Genomic DNA, 17,546 nt, shown 5'->3' with positions numbered 1-17,546 from the left:
AAGCGAATGTATTATATATCAATCATAAATATCTGTCTCCTCGTGGCAGTGCTTTAGGTAGGATAAACCCAGGCACCAGGCTGCTTATTTTCAGGAAGGACCTTGACATTCTTCTATTTCAGCAGAAGTATTTCACTATGCTGTCCTGGGACACACATGCCATTCTTTGGTTCTCACAATGACAGTGACTATCAGACCTCTCACTTTCTTCCCACCACACCTGCCATGTGAAGTGCTTCTGCCCATAGGTCTTGTTCTCTTCAGAATCTTTTAAGGCCACAGCTGGAGTTAAATCCAGCCTGGTCATTCTAAGTCGTTGCCCATGGAAGTCTTCTGAAAAGTGTCTGTTTTCCTCCCCACCAAACTAACATCTGAGTTAATGAAAATGGATTGTCCCCACCTGGTGAAAAGTATCAATGAGTGGCCACTTAATCATCTCACCAGCTTCATCTCACCTGGATGCTCTCCTTTCTCAGCAGCATCAGGACTGTGGAGATGTAGGGACCTAGTGGTTGAGAACATCGTCCACAGGAAATAACAAAATTCAGAGAGTCGGGGGAAGTCTATGGAAAGAAATGTGAACTATCCGCAGTGCAATTATCTTTTGGAGGAGAGAGAAGAAGCATGAGACTCTTAGGGAGAGCAGAGAAAACAGTACCTAGGAAGCCATGAAGAAAATATGCAGTGTGTGGCCTTGGCAAATCATGGGCAAGAAAAATGGTGGAAAGCCCAATGAGGATGTGGGAGTGGAGTAATTGAAGGGGAAAGATAGGGTTTCAAAGGAGATGGCCACAGGCTGACTGAGCAGTGCAGAAGTGACATGCAGAACGTGTGTTTGGCTAACTAAAACACAGCTACTGTCTTTCTGTGACCTTGGCAATGAAAGAGCAGTGAACCACCACTGCTACCCTGGTTGTGACAACCATATTGCTACCTTCTGGCTTCTCCAACCACTGTCTAAGAGATGGGCTGTGGAACAGGTAGAAAAAATCATGCTGCCTTCCAATTAGTTTTTAATGCAGATGTTTACTCTTTTCTTCTTTTGGTCTTGATTGTTCCAGGCTGTGGTAAGTTCGCCTCCTCTCTCTCCACATTTGCATGCTCTAATAATCCTCACACTTCCCTCTGTCTGGTTTTACTGAAACTTAACTTTTTTGTGCAAATTCATATTTGGTGCAAAGGGTGAGATAATCCTGCTCCCATTCATTTTGGAGTCATCCCAAATTTCTTTAACTAAATTGTGTTTATTCTGGTTACCTGAATTACAAAAATGTATACTTTTATTATTTATATATATCCTCTAATTCCACAAAGGTAGAGATTGTGTTCTGAAAGCATTACACACACACACACACACACACACACACACAAATGTGAACTACATATTATAAGCTGTCATAGAGTTGACTTAGTATTGGAGGTTGCTTGCTTATTTCAGGCCACCATGAATTACAGCTAATTAAGATGAAGGTGGTTGGAATTTCAGAAGTTGAAGTGGTGGCTAATTATGGGCACCTTCCTGAAGTCCTGAAGGAAACTTTGCCCTTTTCCAAAGGGAATCTTGGAGAGATGGGGCTCTTTCAGTGGCAAGATCTGAGCATTTTCAGTGGTATCGTTTCCAACAGAGAAATAGAACAGGTAAATAAATCTCTACCTAATATGTAAAGTCTCCAGAGATGCAGAAAAAAGTGAGGTAAGCAATTTGAAAAACAAACAAAGGCAGAAATCTCCTTCCAGTTCCTAGAGATCTCTAGGAGAATTTGTATGATTTTGAGCCACATGAAGTCACCTATTTTGAACCATTTTCCATCTACAAAAATAGCAGCTTCTACGGTTTGCCATGGTATTGTCCATTGAGCTGAAAAGAAAGATTCTTTCACTATCCACACATTGCTCCCCTTCAGCTCACTTGTCCAGCACATACTTTTTTGTAATTCTTTAAATTCCTTCCTACCTCCACACCATATGGGTATTTTCTACCTTCATTTATAAATTGGGGGCCATGAGTCCTTAACTCACCTACTAAAAAGATACTTGAAAATCCCTGTACTAGAGTGGGCCATGGGGAAGGACTGGGAAAGCTACTTTCAAATGACCTAACTTTGTTCTTTTTTCAGATTCCTTAGTAAAGTATGCTGGTTGTTCGCCTGACTTCTTTTCTAAATGCTGTCAGTAATCTCAATTGTCTTTTATAAAAAAAATTCCATTCCAAGATTAAAAGGCACAATGTTTTGTCAAATGTGCAGACGTGAGAACATGCCTAACATGCCTAAGCATGGCCCTCCAAGCTGAAACCCCAGCCCTGGAAACAAGGAGAACTAGTGAGGTGGTCCTGAAAAGCAGAACCTAGAGCCTCCATCTGCACTGTGCAAAGGGCTTTCAAATGCCCATCCCAAGACACCAAATGGCCAGAGGGAACTCTGGTATTCAACAAGAGCAGGAAGCTCACAGCCCTCCACTCTTGATAAATACACACAAAATAGATGTGAACATCTTCTGAAACATGCAGAATAGAGGTTCTGAAGGTCTGAGATGAAACCTCGACTACTTGATTAGCATAATTGCTATGGTCTGAAATAATTTCTTATCCGTAATAGTGTTCTATGTCCCCGTAAAACCCACCTTTTAACATCCACATGGATGTGCGTCTTACAATAACATTTAAAAAATTATGGGAATATACTCTGCAATAGGCTCTTCACCTCCAAAAGACCTTTGAGGATGTATTGTCATGTCCCATCTGGACTGGTGCTTTCCTTTTATCATATTGGCTGTGGTATTTAATATTAATCGTGTCTGCAATGAGCCAGACGTTAGGAAACAAGTTGAAAACTGTTCTACCACAGCAGAGATTTTCAAAAATGCAAGTCTTGCATAGCATGAAATCTCTAACCCAGCACCTGGCATCATTGGCTATGGAAATTTTACACACAGCAGCCTACATAATGTATCCCCCCAAGTTCCATGAAGTGCTCATTTCCAGAATAATGAAACAGCAGTGGTGATCAAACACCAACATCAGTGAAATCCTTAGGTCCTGGTGTTTAGCACAAAAGCAAGCAAGTCGATGCCTTTTGCATAACTTAAAAGATCAGATGCCCCTGGAATTAATGAACTGGAAGACCTGGGGGAATTTTATTCTATGCACCAAAGAATTTAAATTCCATGATTCTCAATCATGCTTACTTGAGTGTAGATGCATCTCAGAATCTTAATAGAAAAAAACTTAGGGAAGGCACATGTATAGTGTGAAAACCCCCGTCTCCACTTAGGAGGTGATTCCCCCCTTCCAACTCCTCACCTGTATGAAGATCAATGATCTAGACACACATGTATGCATATGTAAAACATACATATATACACACACATAGAGCCAGACATCATATTTAAGTTCGTATGTATATGGAATCCTTTCTCTGCGTTCTTGTAGCTCCTCTTCTGGAAGAATTTAGCCTATTATTCCCATTTTCTGACCTATCTTTTGTACACTAGATTCATCTTGGAATGCATGCTTTTAATGGTAAATTTTGGATCTGACAATTATAATAGCAGGGGCACATCCCAGTGATGATCCAGGAGCATTGCAAGATTCTGAAGTACCTACAAAAACATCTGAGTCAATGATTTTACCTGTCAGTTTGTTGAAGTATATTTTTATCCTGATGCATTGCCTTGAAGTTTCATTATCCACGCATGTTGATGCTACGGACTCAAGGTCCTTCTTTAACTCAAACATGCTCTTTCCCAACCACAACAAATTAAGGCACTTACTGCAATGTAAAATGACATTTTAAAAAAATCAAACTAACGATGGAAATGCAAAGACCACATTTCCTGGTGCCTCGTAGGCAGTTGATTCATAACCTTGGGGCCAAAGCAAATGGGAATCTGCCTCTGGTCTGTCATCACCTGTAACCCATTTATAAATCATTTATTCTATAGACAGGGCAAAAGTTGAAACCTTCCTTCAGATGGTGCCCTGTAGCTCAGTAGACTCTGCCTTAATCATTTCCCTGGTGAAAGTAAATATACATTCCAAACATTTATATGGCTGCCATTTGTCTGGCTCCAAAAGCACTTTACCCAAACTGTGGTAGACAGCAAGTTAAATTCTTTATTCTGCTATTCCTACTCCTTCTTACCCATTTTGTAAAACAGTCTAAAAGATTTACATTCCTGTGCTTTTCAGGAAAAGTTATAATCACTGCTTCTTTCTGATCAGTCACTTACCAAAATATTGAAATAGGAGCATCAATAGACTTTTTGTAATAAGGGAAATTGTAGTTCTGATGCAAGAAAAGCTGAAGGTACGTATTTCAAGCACCAGACGCTGAGTTAAGCTGTTTCTCTGCATCCAAGTCAGAACTTAAATTGCTTCATGGATTTGGAATTGTTTCTTCATTGCTGTCATCGTCATTGTCGTAGCCAACACTCATCAAAGGTCTACTGGGCACCAGGCACCGTACTTAGTAGGACTTCCCAACAAAATGTAGAGTCTGCACTTTTCCCATCCTACAGACTAAGGATTAGGGGTAAAAGAAAGTCACAGGTCATGACCAAGGCCACCAAGGTCATGATAACAGCAATAAATACCTACTTCCTGTGCCACTCATTTTCTGCTAACTCCAGATTCAGAAATTTGTCAAGGGAAAAATTCACAGTGAAAATGTCTCTGTGTACTAGTTTCATGCTGAGGTGAAAGAATCTTTTTCTAAAACTTGGAGGCATTTTCCTCTTTGAAATCGAAGTTGTAAATGCTGTTTTTGCGGTGGCCCTGCGGGGATGCTGGTGGATGGCCTCAGAAGTCTTATTTCTCTGATGTGTCAGTCTGTCAATTTTAGCCACTAACTTCTGACCTGGCATCAGACAAAAGTCCTCAAAGAGAGCAGTGGAGAAACCTAGCAGGCGGGAAGCCAGATAGGGATGGGGTCAGGCCCCACCGCCCTGCAAAGCCCAGATGAATGGTAGGGAGCTGCTGCTCTTCATGATTTCAGAACCATCAACCACCTTCTAGCACTTTAGGATCAGGTACTCATAATCTGATGTTTATGCAGTCAACACCTCTTTGCTAAAAACAGGGAGGTCTTTTCCAGTTACCTCTGGAGCAAATACGCCTTTTGAGATTTCCGTCCTCTAAGAACAATTTCATTCATCTCCTCAAAAAATACAGAGTGCCCCTCCCTCCTTTGAAATTCCAGGAAGTATGCTACACACTAGGCAGGCATTTGTTGAACAAGACACATTTGCTGAAAGCCCAAAGTCAATTAGGAAGATGGACAAGGCCACAGATAATTACCTGCTTGACAAGAACAGTGCTGAGGAGGGGACCCCATGCCTTGACTTCTGCAAATGACAGCTACAGCCCAGCCTCTTAGGATAGAAAGTATCCTTTTAATTTTTATCACATTTACATATGTGAAAATACAGGTGTACAGCACCATATGAAGTTAATAATGCAAATTCTATAATTACTCTCAGATTGCCTCACCTCAGCCATGAAAAAATAATACAGCATGAGGAGGTTTCGTCCATGTTTATTTTACATAAAATGAATACTTTTAGTCAAAAATGATTTTTTTAAACATAGCCATGTTTTTTTTTTTGAGCCCCAGCCAACCTCAAAAGCTGTTTCTTTGCAGGGAAACTCTGTAGTCAGAAGAAACCAGATAATGTGGTTTCTTCGCTGTGAGCTTCATGACAAATTTTGAGGCCACATGTATTCCACAGGAAAAAATGTTTCTATCTCTTCAAAGAAGAGGAATTATAAATATTTCCTCACTTAGTTATCTGCAGATAGTGGAATCTTCCTTCACCCCTGCTTCAAACCAAACCAAATAATAGAAGCTAACCCCTATTTGATGACTTGGTTGCTATTATTAATCTTATAAGGTCACAACTTTTAAGAGGGGAAAAATTATATTGGAAAAGTAAATAGAATAATTGAATTACATATAAGCTAAATTGCATCAGGTCCCTGAAGTCATATAGGCAGCTATGAAGTTACTTTTTAGATAGCAGTAATTGGGAGCATACCACATGTAATTCTTCTGCAACAATAAAAAGTGTCATGATTTTTCAACTAAGACAATGTGGGATGGATTTCAACGAATCCAGATGCCTTCTCATGCAGCACAGTATTACTGTGCTAGTTTCAAAGACTTGTAGAAGACCTTATTAAAAACCATACTCAGTACTCTGAATAATGCCCCCAATTTTTGTGTTCTACCCCAGACTGCCACAAGAGGGCATTCTTCCCCCAAAATATATGCAGGCAGATATTAACATTGATTTCTACAAAAAAAGAAAATATATTTAATGAGGCTCTTTGACCTGGCTATAAATTAATATTTATATTAATGTCTGTTTATAATATATTTTTTATATTCTTTATTTGTTTTTTTCTAATTTTGAATTTCATAGGGTGCTAATAAATGGCTTGGATGGCAGCCAAAAGACTGGATTTTTTTTTCAATAAATGGACATTTGTTTTGTTTGTGATTGGCAACTGGAATTTTCTGATAAAATCAATGGTTCTTTGTATATCTTCCATAGGGTTTTTTTGAAGAAGAAGAAGGTAAAGAGTATATTTACAAAGAGCCTAAGCTGACAGGTCTCTCTGAGATTTCCCAAAGACTACTCAAACTCTATGCAGACAAATTTGGAGCAGATAACGTGAAGATAATCCAAGATTCCAATAAGGTAGGAAAAATCAATATTTATGCAAGTTCTAAGACTCAACGTAGATTTTTTATTGTCATTTGTTTTTTAAAAAACTATTGTTTTAATTTTCCGTCTGACTCTGCAAAGTAAAGTACCAAAATTATGTTGGGTGTTTTGCTTGTTGATTGGCTGATGGTCGTCTTCTATATAGCCAACTAAGTCCTCTACTTCTCCCATGGGTTATTTTGTTCAAATAGCAATTTCAGTGTTAAAGTGATTGCACCCAAAGGTGGGACTAGAGGAAAAAATAGGTTGAAAATATTGATTCCATCAAGGAGGTCTTCCTAGGTCATTCCAATTTTGAAAATTGTCCCCTGGGTTAGGACCAGACTTACTATTACATTGTATTAGCCTGTGAGAATCTACTCAACCTCTTGGCTCCAAAAAGCAAATGATTACATCCTCTCATTAGATGACCAGAATTCTCTTGTATATTGTCATTCATTTAGCCAAACTCTAGTAAGCACCTCCTGTATCCCAGGGCCAAACTAGGAGCTATTGTGTGCAGAGCATATTCCTCCCAGACCTCCCCGTCCACGCGGGGCCAAGAAGAAAAAGACTTGTGTGAACAGTCACTAGAATGCCATGAGGTGCCCCCAGTGAGACATGGCCCAGTAGCAAGGGAAAGCTCAGGGCAGGGGACTCTGAACAACTCACTTTGCCTGGGCATTGCTACCCAGAGGAGGCGATCATTGAATAGCAGGTGAGTAGTGTTTCCGAGAAGCAATGCGCATTCTGGGAAGCCCAGCACATGCAATGAAATGAAGGAAGGAAAAGGGAATATGTGTTTAGAGAATGGCAAGGCTTTAAAAACAGATTGGGTAAAGGAGTGCAGCAGGGAGGTTTCTTGTCTTTTTAGCAGGTAAGCTGATTGACCTATTACATGATTGCAATGGTGTAGAGCTCTATTGGGACATGAAAGAGATTGATGATGATGATGATGATGATGATGATGATGATGTCGTCTCTGCTGGCATTTGTAGGGGTTTAGGCACAAGATCGCTTTTCTGGGCAGAAATTGTTTCAAATGTGCTCATTATTCCTCTTGACTTGAACGGTACAACCTTACCTATTCAGGCAGATGGAGGATTGCAGTAGTGACACTCCTGAGTGAAAGCATCAAGAGAGCTTTGGTAGGATGGAGAAAAATGCCACTGTGGTGTGAGAGGGATTTAGGTCTTCACTCCACCAAGCCATACTTATCCACTGGTGATCGTAGATAGAGTAGCTGGCCACTCTGAACCTCCACTTAAAAGTATTAAAATCCATAAAATGGTCACACTTCTTCCCACCTTACAGTATGATTATTAGTAGCATTACAAAAAAAAAGTTCATGAGGTTCGTCAAATCTCTGGAACTGGATAGGGAGTGGATGGGTGGACCCATGGAGAAAATTGGAAGTTTTAAAATTCTTCAAGATATCATTAGAAAAGAGGCTGAGAAGCATCGCTTCCAGCCTCAAAGGAGAGCCAAAGCAATTTCCCAGATTGTCTCGGGACCTCCAAATTGTCCTCCTTACTATTTGTCAAGTCCATTCACCAAAGCAAAGTTAGAAAGGACATGGAATAAAATGTCCTCTTGCAGTAAGAGAAGGTAAGAGACATGAAAAATACAAAAATTTTCAGTTGTCTCAGAGGTTAATCAGCTAATCCCCTAAGGAGACAAAGGACCTCCCTCCACATTACCCCCTGTCTAGGTGGATGGCTAAGTCACAGAGGAACAAAGAGATGCATCTCCGCTTCCAAAAGACTTGCACACAAAGGTGCATGGAGGTTCATCACAGAAGAGAAATAAATAAAGGATTAAATAATATGGCTCAGCAGGCAGCTAAGTGGTCAAGAGTCTCAGTCCTTAAACTGGCTCCAGTCCTGCTGCTTCCACAGCTGGTTGCTGAACCACTGTTGGCCAGTTCCTCTGTGGTCTCACCGGCTCTGAAATGATAATTGGCCATTTTCCTCCAAGGCAAGAGGGACAGCCTCCTCAGGATGCCAGCCCAGAGAAAAGAGCTTCTGGGCTTTCTTTCAAACACACCTTGCGACTCACCTCCCTTGATTTGCCCCTAATGTGTTAACACAGGTAAACCCCAAGGATTTGGACCCCAAATACGCCTACATCCAGGTGACTTATGTCACCCCGTTCTTTGAAGAAAAGGAAATAGAGGACAGGAAGACAGACTTTGAAATGCACCACAACATCAACCGCTTTGTCTTCGAGACGCCCTTTACCCTGTCGGGCAAGAAGCACGGCGGAGTGGCCGAGCAGTGCAAGCGGAGGACGGTGCTGACAAGTAGGTACCGCGGCCTGAGCCCCCGCCTCGCGCAGGCGCACTGCGCCAGGGAGCTGCATCCCTCTCTAGGCGATGAGTGGAAATCAAGAGTCATTTCAGCCTGCAGATAAGCACCCAGAGTGTGGCGACTTGGAGATCCTTGCCAGGAAGACCCGATTCCCCCTTTATCTTTCGTTAGGAGAAAGAGGCTTGAGAAGGGAGCCAGAGGAGAATTGTCACTAGAGTTACTTTGCACTTAGACATTGTTCCCTGCAGAATTTGCAGTCGCGAAGGTCAGTGGCGTCAGGGACAATGGGAAAGCGCGAGGCACTAAACTTTCCTCTCACCTCTCCCTGAGTCTATACCCAGCCGCTTCAGGGTTAGCGGCTCTCCTCCTTGTGCGGTTTAGGGCAAGATTTTAAACCACTGTGGGAATCAGAGTCTTCCTCTAAAAGGAAAGCAGGCGTTGATCTGCAGCCCCCTCCCAGTGCTATCTAGATCTATTCTGTCTTTCATTTATTCAGCTGACACTTAATGAGTTCCTGCTAGGTGTTGGGCTCCGTTTCCTGGCAATTAGGATACACAGAATATTGCCCTAAAGATGCTCACAGTCAGGTAGGAGAAAGAACCAAGTAAAGCAAGAATTTCAGATCAACACCACATGAAATAGAGATGGAAGAGCTAGGAGGAGCTCCTGAAGGCAACTGAGTGAGAGGGAAGGTGAGCAAAGGCAGCTTGAAGGGAGATCTCCCAGCCTCCTTGGTAGACTTGTGGTCCCGGACTGTACAGTAGACAGGTTACTAGCACCAGTGTCCAAACTACAAGATGCATTCACTTTTAGGAAACTTGTCCAGGGATTTTGTAATTTAAAAAATAATAATAATAACTAGAACTCTATATACTCTGCAGTCTTAATTTGAACTTTCTTTATTGTGGGCTAGTGTAGATCTTCTTTGAAGTTGCGTTGAAAGCCGTAATCTTTTTAGTGTTTAACTATTCTAAAGATCTTACCCATCCCTAAGATTGCATTCACGTTAATTGGTGAGGGGAGAAGACCATGCCTGGTGGGGTGGCTGGGACAAAAGGTAAGAGGTATGAGAGATGCTGGCATCTAGAAGAAAAACAGACACACGCAGAAACAAACAGATGGAATGTGCTGTGAAATAACACAAGATCTTCTAAACCCCCGGGGAATCCTGGTCTTCTCACTAACCCTTAAATCCCTCTGTGTGGTTTTTGTGCAGCGAGTCATTTGTTCCCCTATGTGAAGAAGAGGATCCAGGTCGTCAGCCAGTCCAGCACAGAACTGAATCCTATTGAAGTAGCGATTGATGAGATGTCCAGGAAGGTCTCTGAGCTTAATCAGCTTTGCACGATGGATGAGGTGGACATGATCAGACTACAGCTCAAACTGCAAGGAAGTGTCAGTGTGAAGGTTAGTAAGCATTGCCCAGAGCTGAGATGCACACAGCCAGTGAAACTTGGTATAAAACACCTGAAAATTGTTTTTACAAAGGATAGAAGAAATATTTTTGCTATTTGTGATACAACTCAATATTTTCATCTGAGTCTTTAGAATGATGTCTAGCTGTAAATGCACATCGATGGTGCCAAACACCTGTAGTTACACTTTTAAGTTGAACTGAAATAACATTTCTCTTTCAAACCTCCCATCCCATCTTCTCTCGATAAACTTTGTTCTGTATCTGCATTCTAATGAATGAACCAACTAATGAATAAGCACGGCACTCTTCTACATATCTGTTATTAAGAGCCTTATAAAATTGTTCCAAAACAAATCCAGAAATAGAATGCTTACTAGTTCATAAAATGTGCAGCAGTGTTTATGTGACTGTCAGGGTTGTGACAGGAAGCAGATGGAAAGCTCACAGTGGTTGATTAAGGGAAAAAGAATAAACAAACTATTTGCAGAAGCAAGCGTGAGCAGCATTGAAGAAACCAGCAAGGGCTGGTGCATGGTCTAGGAATACTCGGAGTGTTACCACCCCAAAGCCAGAGAAACAAGGGGGAACAGTGAGCCCCTGATGATGGACAGGTGTGGCTCTGCTAGAGGACTGCGCAAAATCCAATGCTCGATCCCAACTGGGCTTCTACTAGGGTGAGGAGAGTGAAGCACAAAATGTAATCATTAATCAAGATCTTAATACAGTGTTTTTAAAAAATCAAAATGCTAAAATCCATAACAAATAAAATATTGATTTTTCAAATAAAGGTCGGCAGGTACCAGTGCCCTGCTGAGCTGTACTGGAGCCTGAAGCAAAGGAAAAAAAATGTGTGATGCTGCTGATTCTCACACTGAGTGCACTGTCCTTGCTCTGCCCCACTTGTCTGGTCCCCCACTGGCTAGCTCAGAAAGAAAGGCAGCCAGAAGGCAAGGGATCCATTGTCCTACTGCAGAGGAGATGGCTTCCCTAGGCTCCTGGCTGAGTAGAGGAAGAGAGGATGGACCTGGAGAAGAACAGAAAAACATGTGGTGCTGACTTCTGCATGTCTATTAATGGCCAATGCCCAGTGGTCACAGCATCTGAAGTCTGCTCAGTAGTCGTGTCCTTGGTGTACCTGGATCCTTTCGAAGCCCCATTAACAGATAGTATGCCCTGAGGAAAATGAAGCCCTCCACTAGTGTGGACTTGCTACCCTGTGTCAGCGCTGACAGAATGGTGAACACACTGGCCCTGTGTATTCATCCAGCAGCTCGGACAGATGCCTCCTTGGACCATGATCTAAGATACTGTCAAGTGGAACACAGGGAAAGAGGGGTTTTCAGAACAGGGCACCCACCACAATCACTGTGGAATGGCTCTTCGTACTAGCTGGGTGCTTAATAGAAAAAAAATTAGCTCATCGAACATTTGATATTAAAAATATGAAATTTAAGCATAGTGAATGTATTTAAGTTAATAGAAGTAATTGGTTTTCAAAGCTATTAGGAAAAGCAGATCAGACATTGAAGATAGGGCAAAATGTGAAAGAGCTGGCAAGTAATGGAGTCTGAGAAAAGTGGTGGGAAAGGACAAAACTCTGACACACTCATTAGTGGCTTCGTGAGTGGTTAGATATAACAGGAATACAAATTAGTGTGTCACAAGGCAGGAAGAGAGAATCAGGGTGCCACGTGAGTGGCACACACAGTTGCCATTCCTTCCATGTGTGGAGAAGGTTCCATGGAGAAGGTGGGGTCAACCTCAGCCAATTCTCTTTTCCTAGGTCAATGCTGGGCCAATGGCCTATGCACGAGCTTTTCTTGAAGAAACTAATGCAAAGAAATACCCTGACAACCAAGTAAAACTTTTGAAGGAAATATTCAGGTAAGATTCTCCTTATTGGAACACTCTTCTTTGAACTCCTTCCAACAAGAGGCATGAATTCGCCCAACCATCCCTGTTCAAGGCGGCAGAGTCCACCAGCATCCCAACTCTGAACCCAAAGTTATTGAACTCAAGGTCACTTCCTATGGATAGTTTTTAATCTGCTTCATGCTCTTGCTAAAGACAATTTGCAGATGCGTGTGGGCAGGCCCTTGATGTGAATGAGCGTCTCATCAAGGAGGACCAGCTGGAGTACCAAGAAGAACTGCGGTCCCATTATAAGGACATGTTGATCGAACTCTCTGCAATCATGAATGAGCAGGTGAGTGTTCCCTGTTGAATGGGCACTGTGAGCAGATAGAAAGTTGTACCCATTGCCAGGGCTGGAGAGATTCTCTTTTCTTTTTCTGAAGTCACTTTCCATCACCATCATGCTCTCTTCGCCATGCACAGTAGCATTTGGCTTAAAGCAGAGATTAGATTAGAGAAAAATCTGTAGGAAAAGAATGTGAGAACCCAGATGCTTTCCAGTTTTTAAAGATGATTATCCAATCCACATGAACTGTGGGTTTTCTATAATAAGTGGGTCTGATGCCACATTGAGGACCATTGTGATCAATTCCCATTAGAACCTGGTGCCACTCTCTGCCACCCCTGGTTGGGGACCTCACAAGAGCCAGAATGTGGTCTGGAGTTCCACACTTCACCACTAGAGGTCTCTGCACCATGCCCAAAAAGAACCTCAGGACTAGCCATGGGCTTTTACTTCCAAGACTTCCTGCAGAGACTGGGTCTCGGGCACATGTGCACAATTGGATAAAACTCAACCCTCACCCCACAAGTAAGTTGTCCATGATTTCACACAAGTATGCAGCATGTTCTGTAAGAACGCACAAAGTGTGGCTATTCGATAATGTGGGGTGCAAAAAATCAAGTCGTTCAAAACCAAGCGCTGCTTCATTAGCTGGCTTCCAGCATCCAGCAGCCCTCATACTCTACCTGTATATTGCATTTTCTGTGCTCTTTGTAGAATACATGCAGGACAGAACTTGACTAGTCTCATGATGATGATACCTCACACATAATAGTCACTCAGTTAATATTAGTGATCCTTCCTTTCCATATGACCTAACATTATCAACACTACTTGCAAAAAAAAAATGAAAAGTATTCCATCTTTCATTCTAATTGCAATTACCTTATGTATTAGTTTTTCCTTTTTTCTATCTTCTCGTACCCACATCTTTAACTCTGTGTATTAGCTGAAGAAAGAAATGTTTGATTGACTTAGGTAAAGAAGAATGAAGTCTCTGGACAGGATTCCTAATGGAAGTAGAACTGGCATGGGCTTTGTGAGAGGTGATGGGAATTAAATTCTTGGCAGATGCCTTGAAAGCATGGGAGAAATTATAAATCTGGGAGAGAAACAAAAAGAACAAACAATGGCCATAAAAGCTGGGAAAGATGAAGGAATGCTTGTCTCCAACTCTTGGTCTGGCTTTCAAACAGGCACAAACGCTCTTCTCTTTTCTCCTGGCAGCTCTGCCGAGGTCCGTGTTTATACAGCTTCTGTTCCTCTGTGTCTAGTGTTTCCCTCAGTACTGTGGGCAAAATTGGTATGTTTTTCTTTCCTTATGTCTCCTTCGTCCTTTGTGGCCTCTCCTATCACCTATCCTGGCCATGCATTTTCCCCAGTCAGCTTCAAAGTGGCTAGTGTTCTCTAAGGTTTTTATTTAATTAAAACAACTTCATTTCCACTTCAAGATAGGTCAGTGGGGGGTGGGGGGATGGATCCTGGTGATTTAAAACTAAGGTTTAAAAACCTTGGTTTTTAAACAGAAAATTCATACTCCATCAGCTTCTAGAATGTATTTCAGCCCACCTGTCTCCAAAACAAAGATGCACTCTACCCCAAATGCCAAAGCAAAAATCAAAGATCAGGTGGCCAGGTGATTAAGGGGAGAGAAAAATAACTTCTTTTATAGGAACCTTTGCTAAAAGAAGGAAAATTTGCCTCTAGGCTTCCTAGAAACTGACACAAAGAACCTTATGGATTGCACAGGTCTTGCTGTTCAGTAAAAGAAATAGATCTGTCAGAAGGAAAGATAAACTTTCTCCTGGTCCTGTGCTTTGATGAGGCATTTAATAGGTGGTTATATATGGGAATGCCTGCATAAGCCTCTATGCTTGGGCACATATTCTGGAAACAGGTGTGTGTGTGTGTGTGTGTGTGTGTGTGTGTGTGTGTGTGTGTGTGTGTGTTTACAATGGAGAGAAAATTTCTACCATTTAAGTTTGAAATTTAGAAACAAATAGAATCAAGACATAGAAATACAGAAATGGAAATAGAAAAAAATAGAATAAGTTATGTAGTTCACTCCAAGAGTCTCCAGAAAAGCCTTGGCTAGAAGAATCTTCTGAAATCATCTAGTTAATTAAAGAACCTTCCATACAGGGAAAGAGATGGAGCAAAATAAAGAGGATGCTGGTGTTTAAAATGGAGAAGCTGAGATGGAGTCATTTGAATTGGTAGTGACAGGCAATAATTGCTTTTAGAGGCAGCCAGAATTTCACAGTGTTTTATAAACAGCCAAAAAAATAATAATAATTCTTTTGGCTGAGACCAAAGTAATGCATATAAGTATGCAGATGAAATATAAATATAAGATGCTCATTTGGAGTGTGTTTCAACATTCAGTGAGAACGACAGCAGAGTAAAGTCAACTGCAGTAATGAGTATCAAATATAAAAAACAGAGAAAGAAACAGACCTGTTCTGTTCCAGGGCCACGCATGCAGGAGATGAAAACAGATTGCTTCGAGAGCCCTGGGTGCTCTTTGAACACATTATCAACCAAATTATGCATGCAGAGCTTGGTGGCACTGATCATGAGTAGAATTCATTGGTAGTGTGGGAAACTCAGATGCCAAGTGCTCTTTAGGGGACAGAAGCAGCAATCCTCTCCTGGAAGAGGGAGAAGCCGCAGGTCATGGCACAGGGTGGTAAGGTGGTAATGGGAAAATCATCATACCTAGAAATTCAAAAGATTCCTTAAGTCTGTTCTGTTCAAAGATACATTTTACAGATGCCTGGGGTTTCTGTGGCTGCTGTTATTATTGTGTTTACATATCATTATTTGAATAGGTCAGAGTCTAAGAAAGTATCATTGAGACCTATTAACATTATTTTCAAGTAAAATCAGGTCAAGGTTAATTTTTTTCTTATATTTCCATTAATGCAAATATTTAAATGCGGTTTCCAATCTCCTCCCCACCTTTTTGGTAGATTTTGAAAAAGAAAAAAAAAAAAGCTCTTAGATTAGAATAAAATTCTGAAATTACTCAGATGCATTTGTGTCATTCAGACATTTATTAATTTATATCTGAGAATCAGAGTGTTGTGAATCTACTTTAAATATCAACATACTGACTATCTCGGAGGGGAAAAAAAATCCTTCATAGCTCCTTTGATAATTCTTTTTTTTTTTCTCCAAAATTTAGAGAGAGACCCATGGTTAATAAAAATCACTGTTCTGATTTTTAATTTTGTATCTCGGGACACAAATGCTAACCTCTCTATTATGGCTGTCTCGTGTTGCATTGCTCCTGTCTGAAGATTACGGGCAGGGACGACCCGGCAAAGCGCGGAGTGGAGCGAACCTACACGCGTGTCATTAGCAAGGCCCCTGCGGCGCCACCCCTGGTCTTCGTCTCGCAGGGTGCTGAAGCGTAAGGAGCCCCGACACGCCTCTCGCCTCTTGGAGGACTTTCAGAATCTGCAGCTCATCTCGGGGAAGAGAACAATAGATTTTAATTTATTTGAAGTTTTTACGGTGTTAATATTTTTGTTTACCTCGCTAGCTTGAGAATTTTGCCAGCCTCTGAATTTGCACATTTCCTATAATTTGTTTTTTTTTTTCACTGAGTGGTGTCGATCAAGCCAAGCTGAATATTTGCCATAAAATTCCACTGAATGTGTAGCTAAAAAGCAGACTCTTGAGTTTGCTGTCAGTTACGTGTTCAATACGTGGTCCTAGTACACATATTTTAAAGGTCAAAGTGAATGTTTTTGTAACATTTAAGCATATTTCAGGTGTAAATAGAAGATTGTAAAATATATGGTTTTTACCAAATTTAAAAGAACATTTTTAGTTATTACTTATGACAGTACTAAAATTATATGAATACCATTTCAGATACCATTATATTAAACTATTTGTGTATGTGTAAAAAAGTGTTGATAAATACTAATCTTTAAAGTTTGTGGAGTTCCTTTATTTGTAATATATGTTCTCTTAAAAGCAGTGGGATATGAAATTATAGAAGTATTTTGTTGTTGTTAATAGAAATAAAAAAATGTTACTTTGCATTTGGTTTCTTCTTGATGGGCTGGTGAGTCACTGCTAAAGGGGTTAATAGATGTCTGTTGAATGGAATCCCATACACAGTACTTATGATATCTTGCCAGAAGTCAGAAAAGGACCTAAACCCAAGGAAACTTCCTCTATGAACTAAGTAAGTCAAGGGCTTCCAAACCTAGGAAAGTACTAGAATGATTTGAAGAAAACATAATGAATCAGAATCCTTAGGTAGCTGGGAGGTTGTGGTAGCTATTGGGATGATTCACAAATATTCCTTTTATACATCCTACGAATTTGCCATAGGACAGCACTTTGCTCCCTCTTTTGAAGTCAGTATGAGCATGGAACTTGCTTTAGCCAGTGAAATGTGAACCGTGTACCCTGTACCACTCTCAGGAGGAAGATTTGCAAGCCACTAAGTGGACCTGCCTGATCCCTCCCTTGATGAAGTTATCTTTGCCCCACGCTCTAATCAACCTATACCCCATAGGCCATCCTTACACTTCTGCTGGGGGTCTGGGTGGACCCCAGGTCAGACAACAATTCATGTTAAGCTGATTATAAACAGCAGACCACCTGCTGCAGAATCAGGCAGGACATGTGTAGCCTATTTCCATCAAACCTTCTGAAATGGAAACCCCAGGAGTAGAGTCCAGCATCCAGGCCCACAGGATTCTCAGATATACTCAGGTATAAAAATGCCACTGAGTCCTCTGTTAATTATTGACTCCAAAACATTTCTTTGCAGAAGATGATGTTTTCTAAGACAGTGACCTGATTTTGAATTACCAAGACATTGAATCCTCATTTTATATTCTTTTTCATCTTTACACAAATTTTCTTAAATTAATGCTCTTTAAAATAAGCTTAT

The 17,546-nt window shown here is 41.1% G+C and overlaps 1 protein-coding gene across 1 annotated transcript in view; it reads left to right on the top strand.

The window, feature by feature from the left end:
- Dock10 (dedicator of cytokinesis 10) overlaps positions 1-16,681 on the top strand; it is a 194,541-nt gene extending 177,860 nt beyond the window's left edge. Inside the window, exons 51-56 of the mRNA XM_077799593.1 lie at positions 6,553-6,699; positions 8,797-9,007; positions 10,231-10,421; positions 12,215-12,315; positions 12,499-12,637; positions 15,931-16,681. Of these exons, the coding sequence (XP_077655719.1) occupies positions 6,553-6,699; positions 8,797-9,007; positions 10,231-10,421; positions 12,215-12,315; positions 12,499-12,637; positions 15,931-16,047 (906 nt within the window). The 3' untranslated portion in view covers positions 16,048-16,681. The remainder of the gene's footprint in view (positions 1-6,552; positions 6,700-8,796; positions 9,008-10,230; positions 10,422-12,214; positions 12,316-12,498; positions 12,638-15,930) is intronic.
- The last annotated feature ends 865 nt before the right edge of the window (positions 16,682-17,546 follow it).

This window comes from Urocitellus parryii, chromosome 1 (assembly GCF_045843805.1).
Source record: "Urocitellus parryii isolate mUroPar1 chromosome 1, mUroPar1.hap1, whole genome shotgun sequence".
Classification (NCBI taxonomy): Eukaryota; Metazoa; Chordata; class Mammalia; order Rodentia; family Sciuridae; genus Urocitellus; species Urocitellus parryii.
This window is presented reverse-complemented; position numbering and strand designations above follow the sequence as displayed.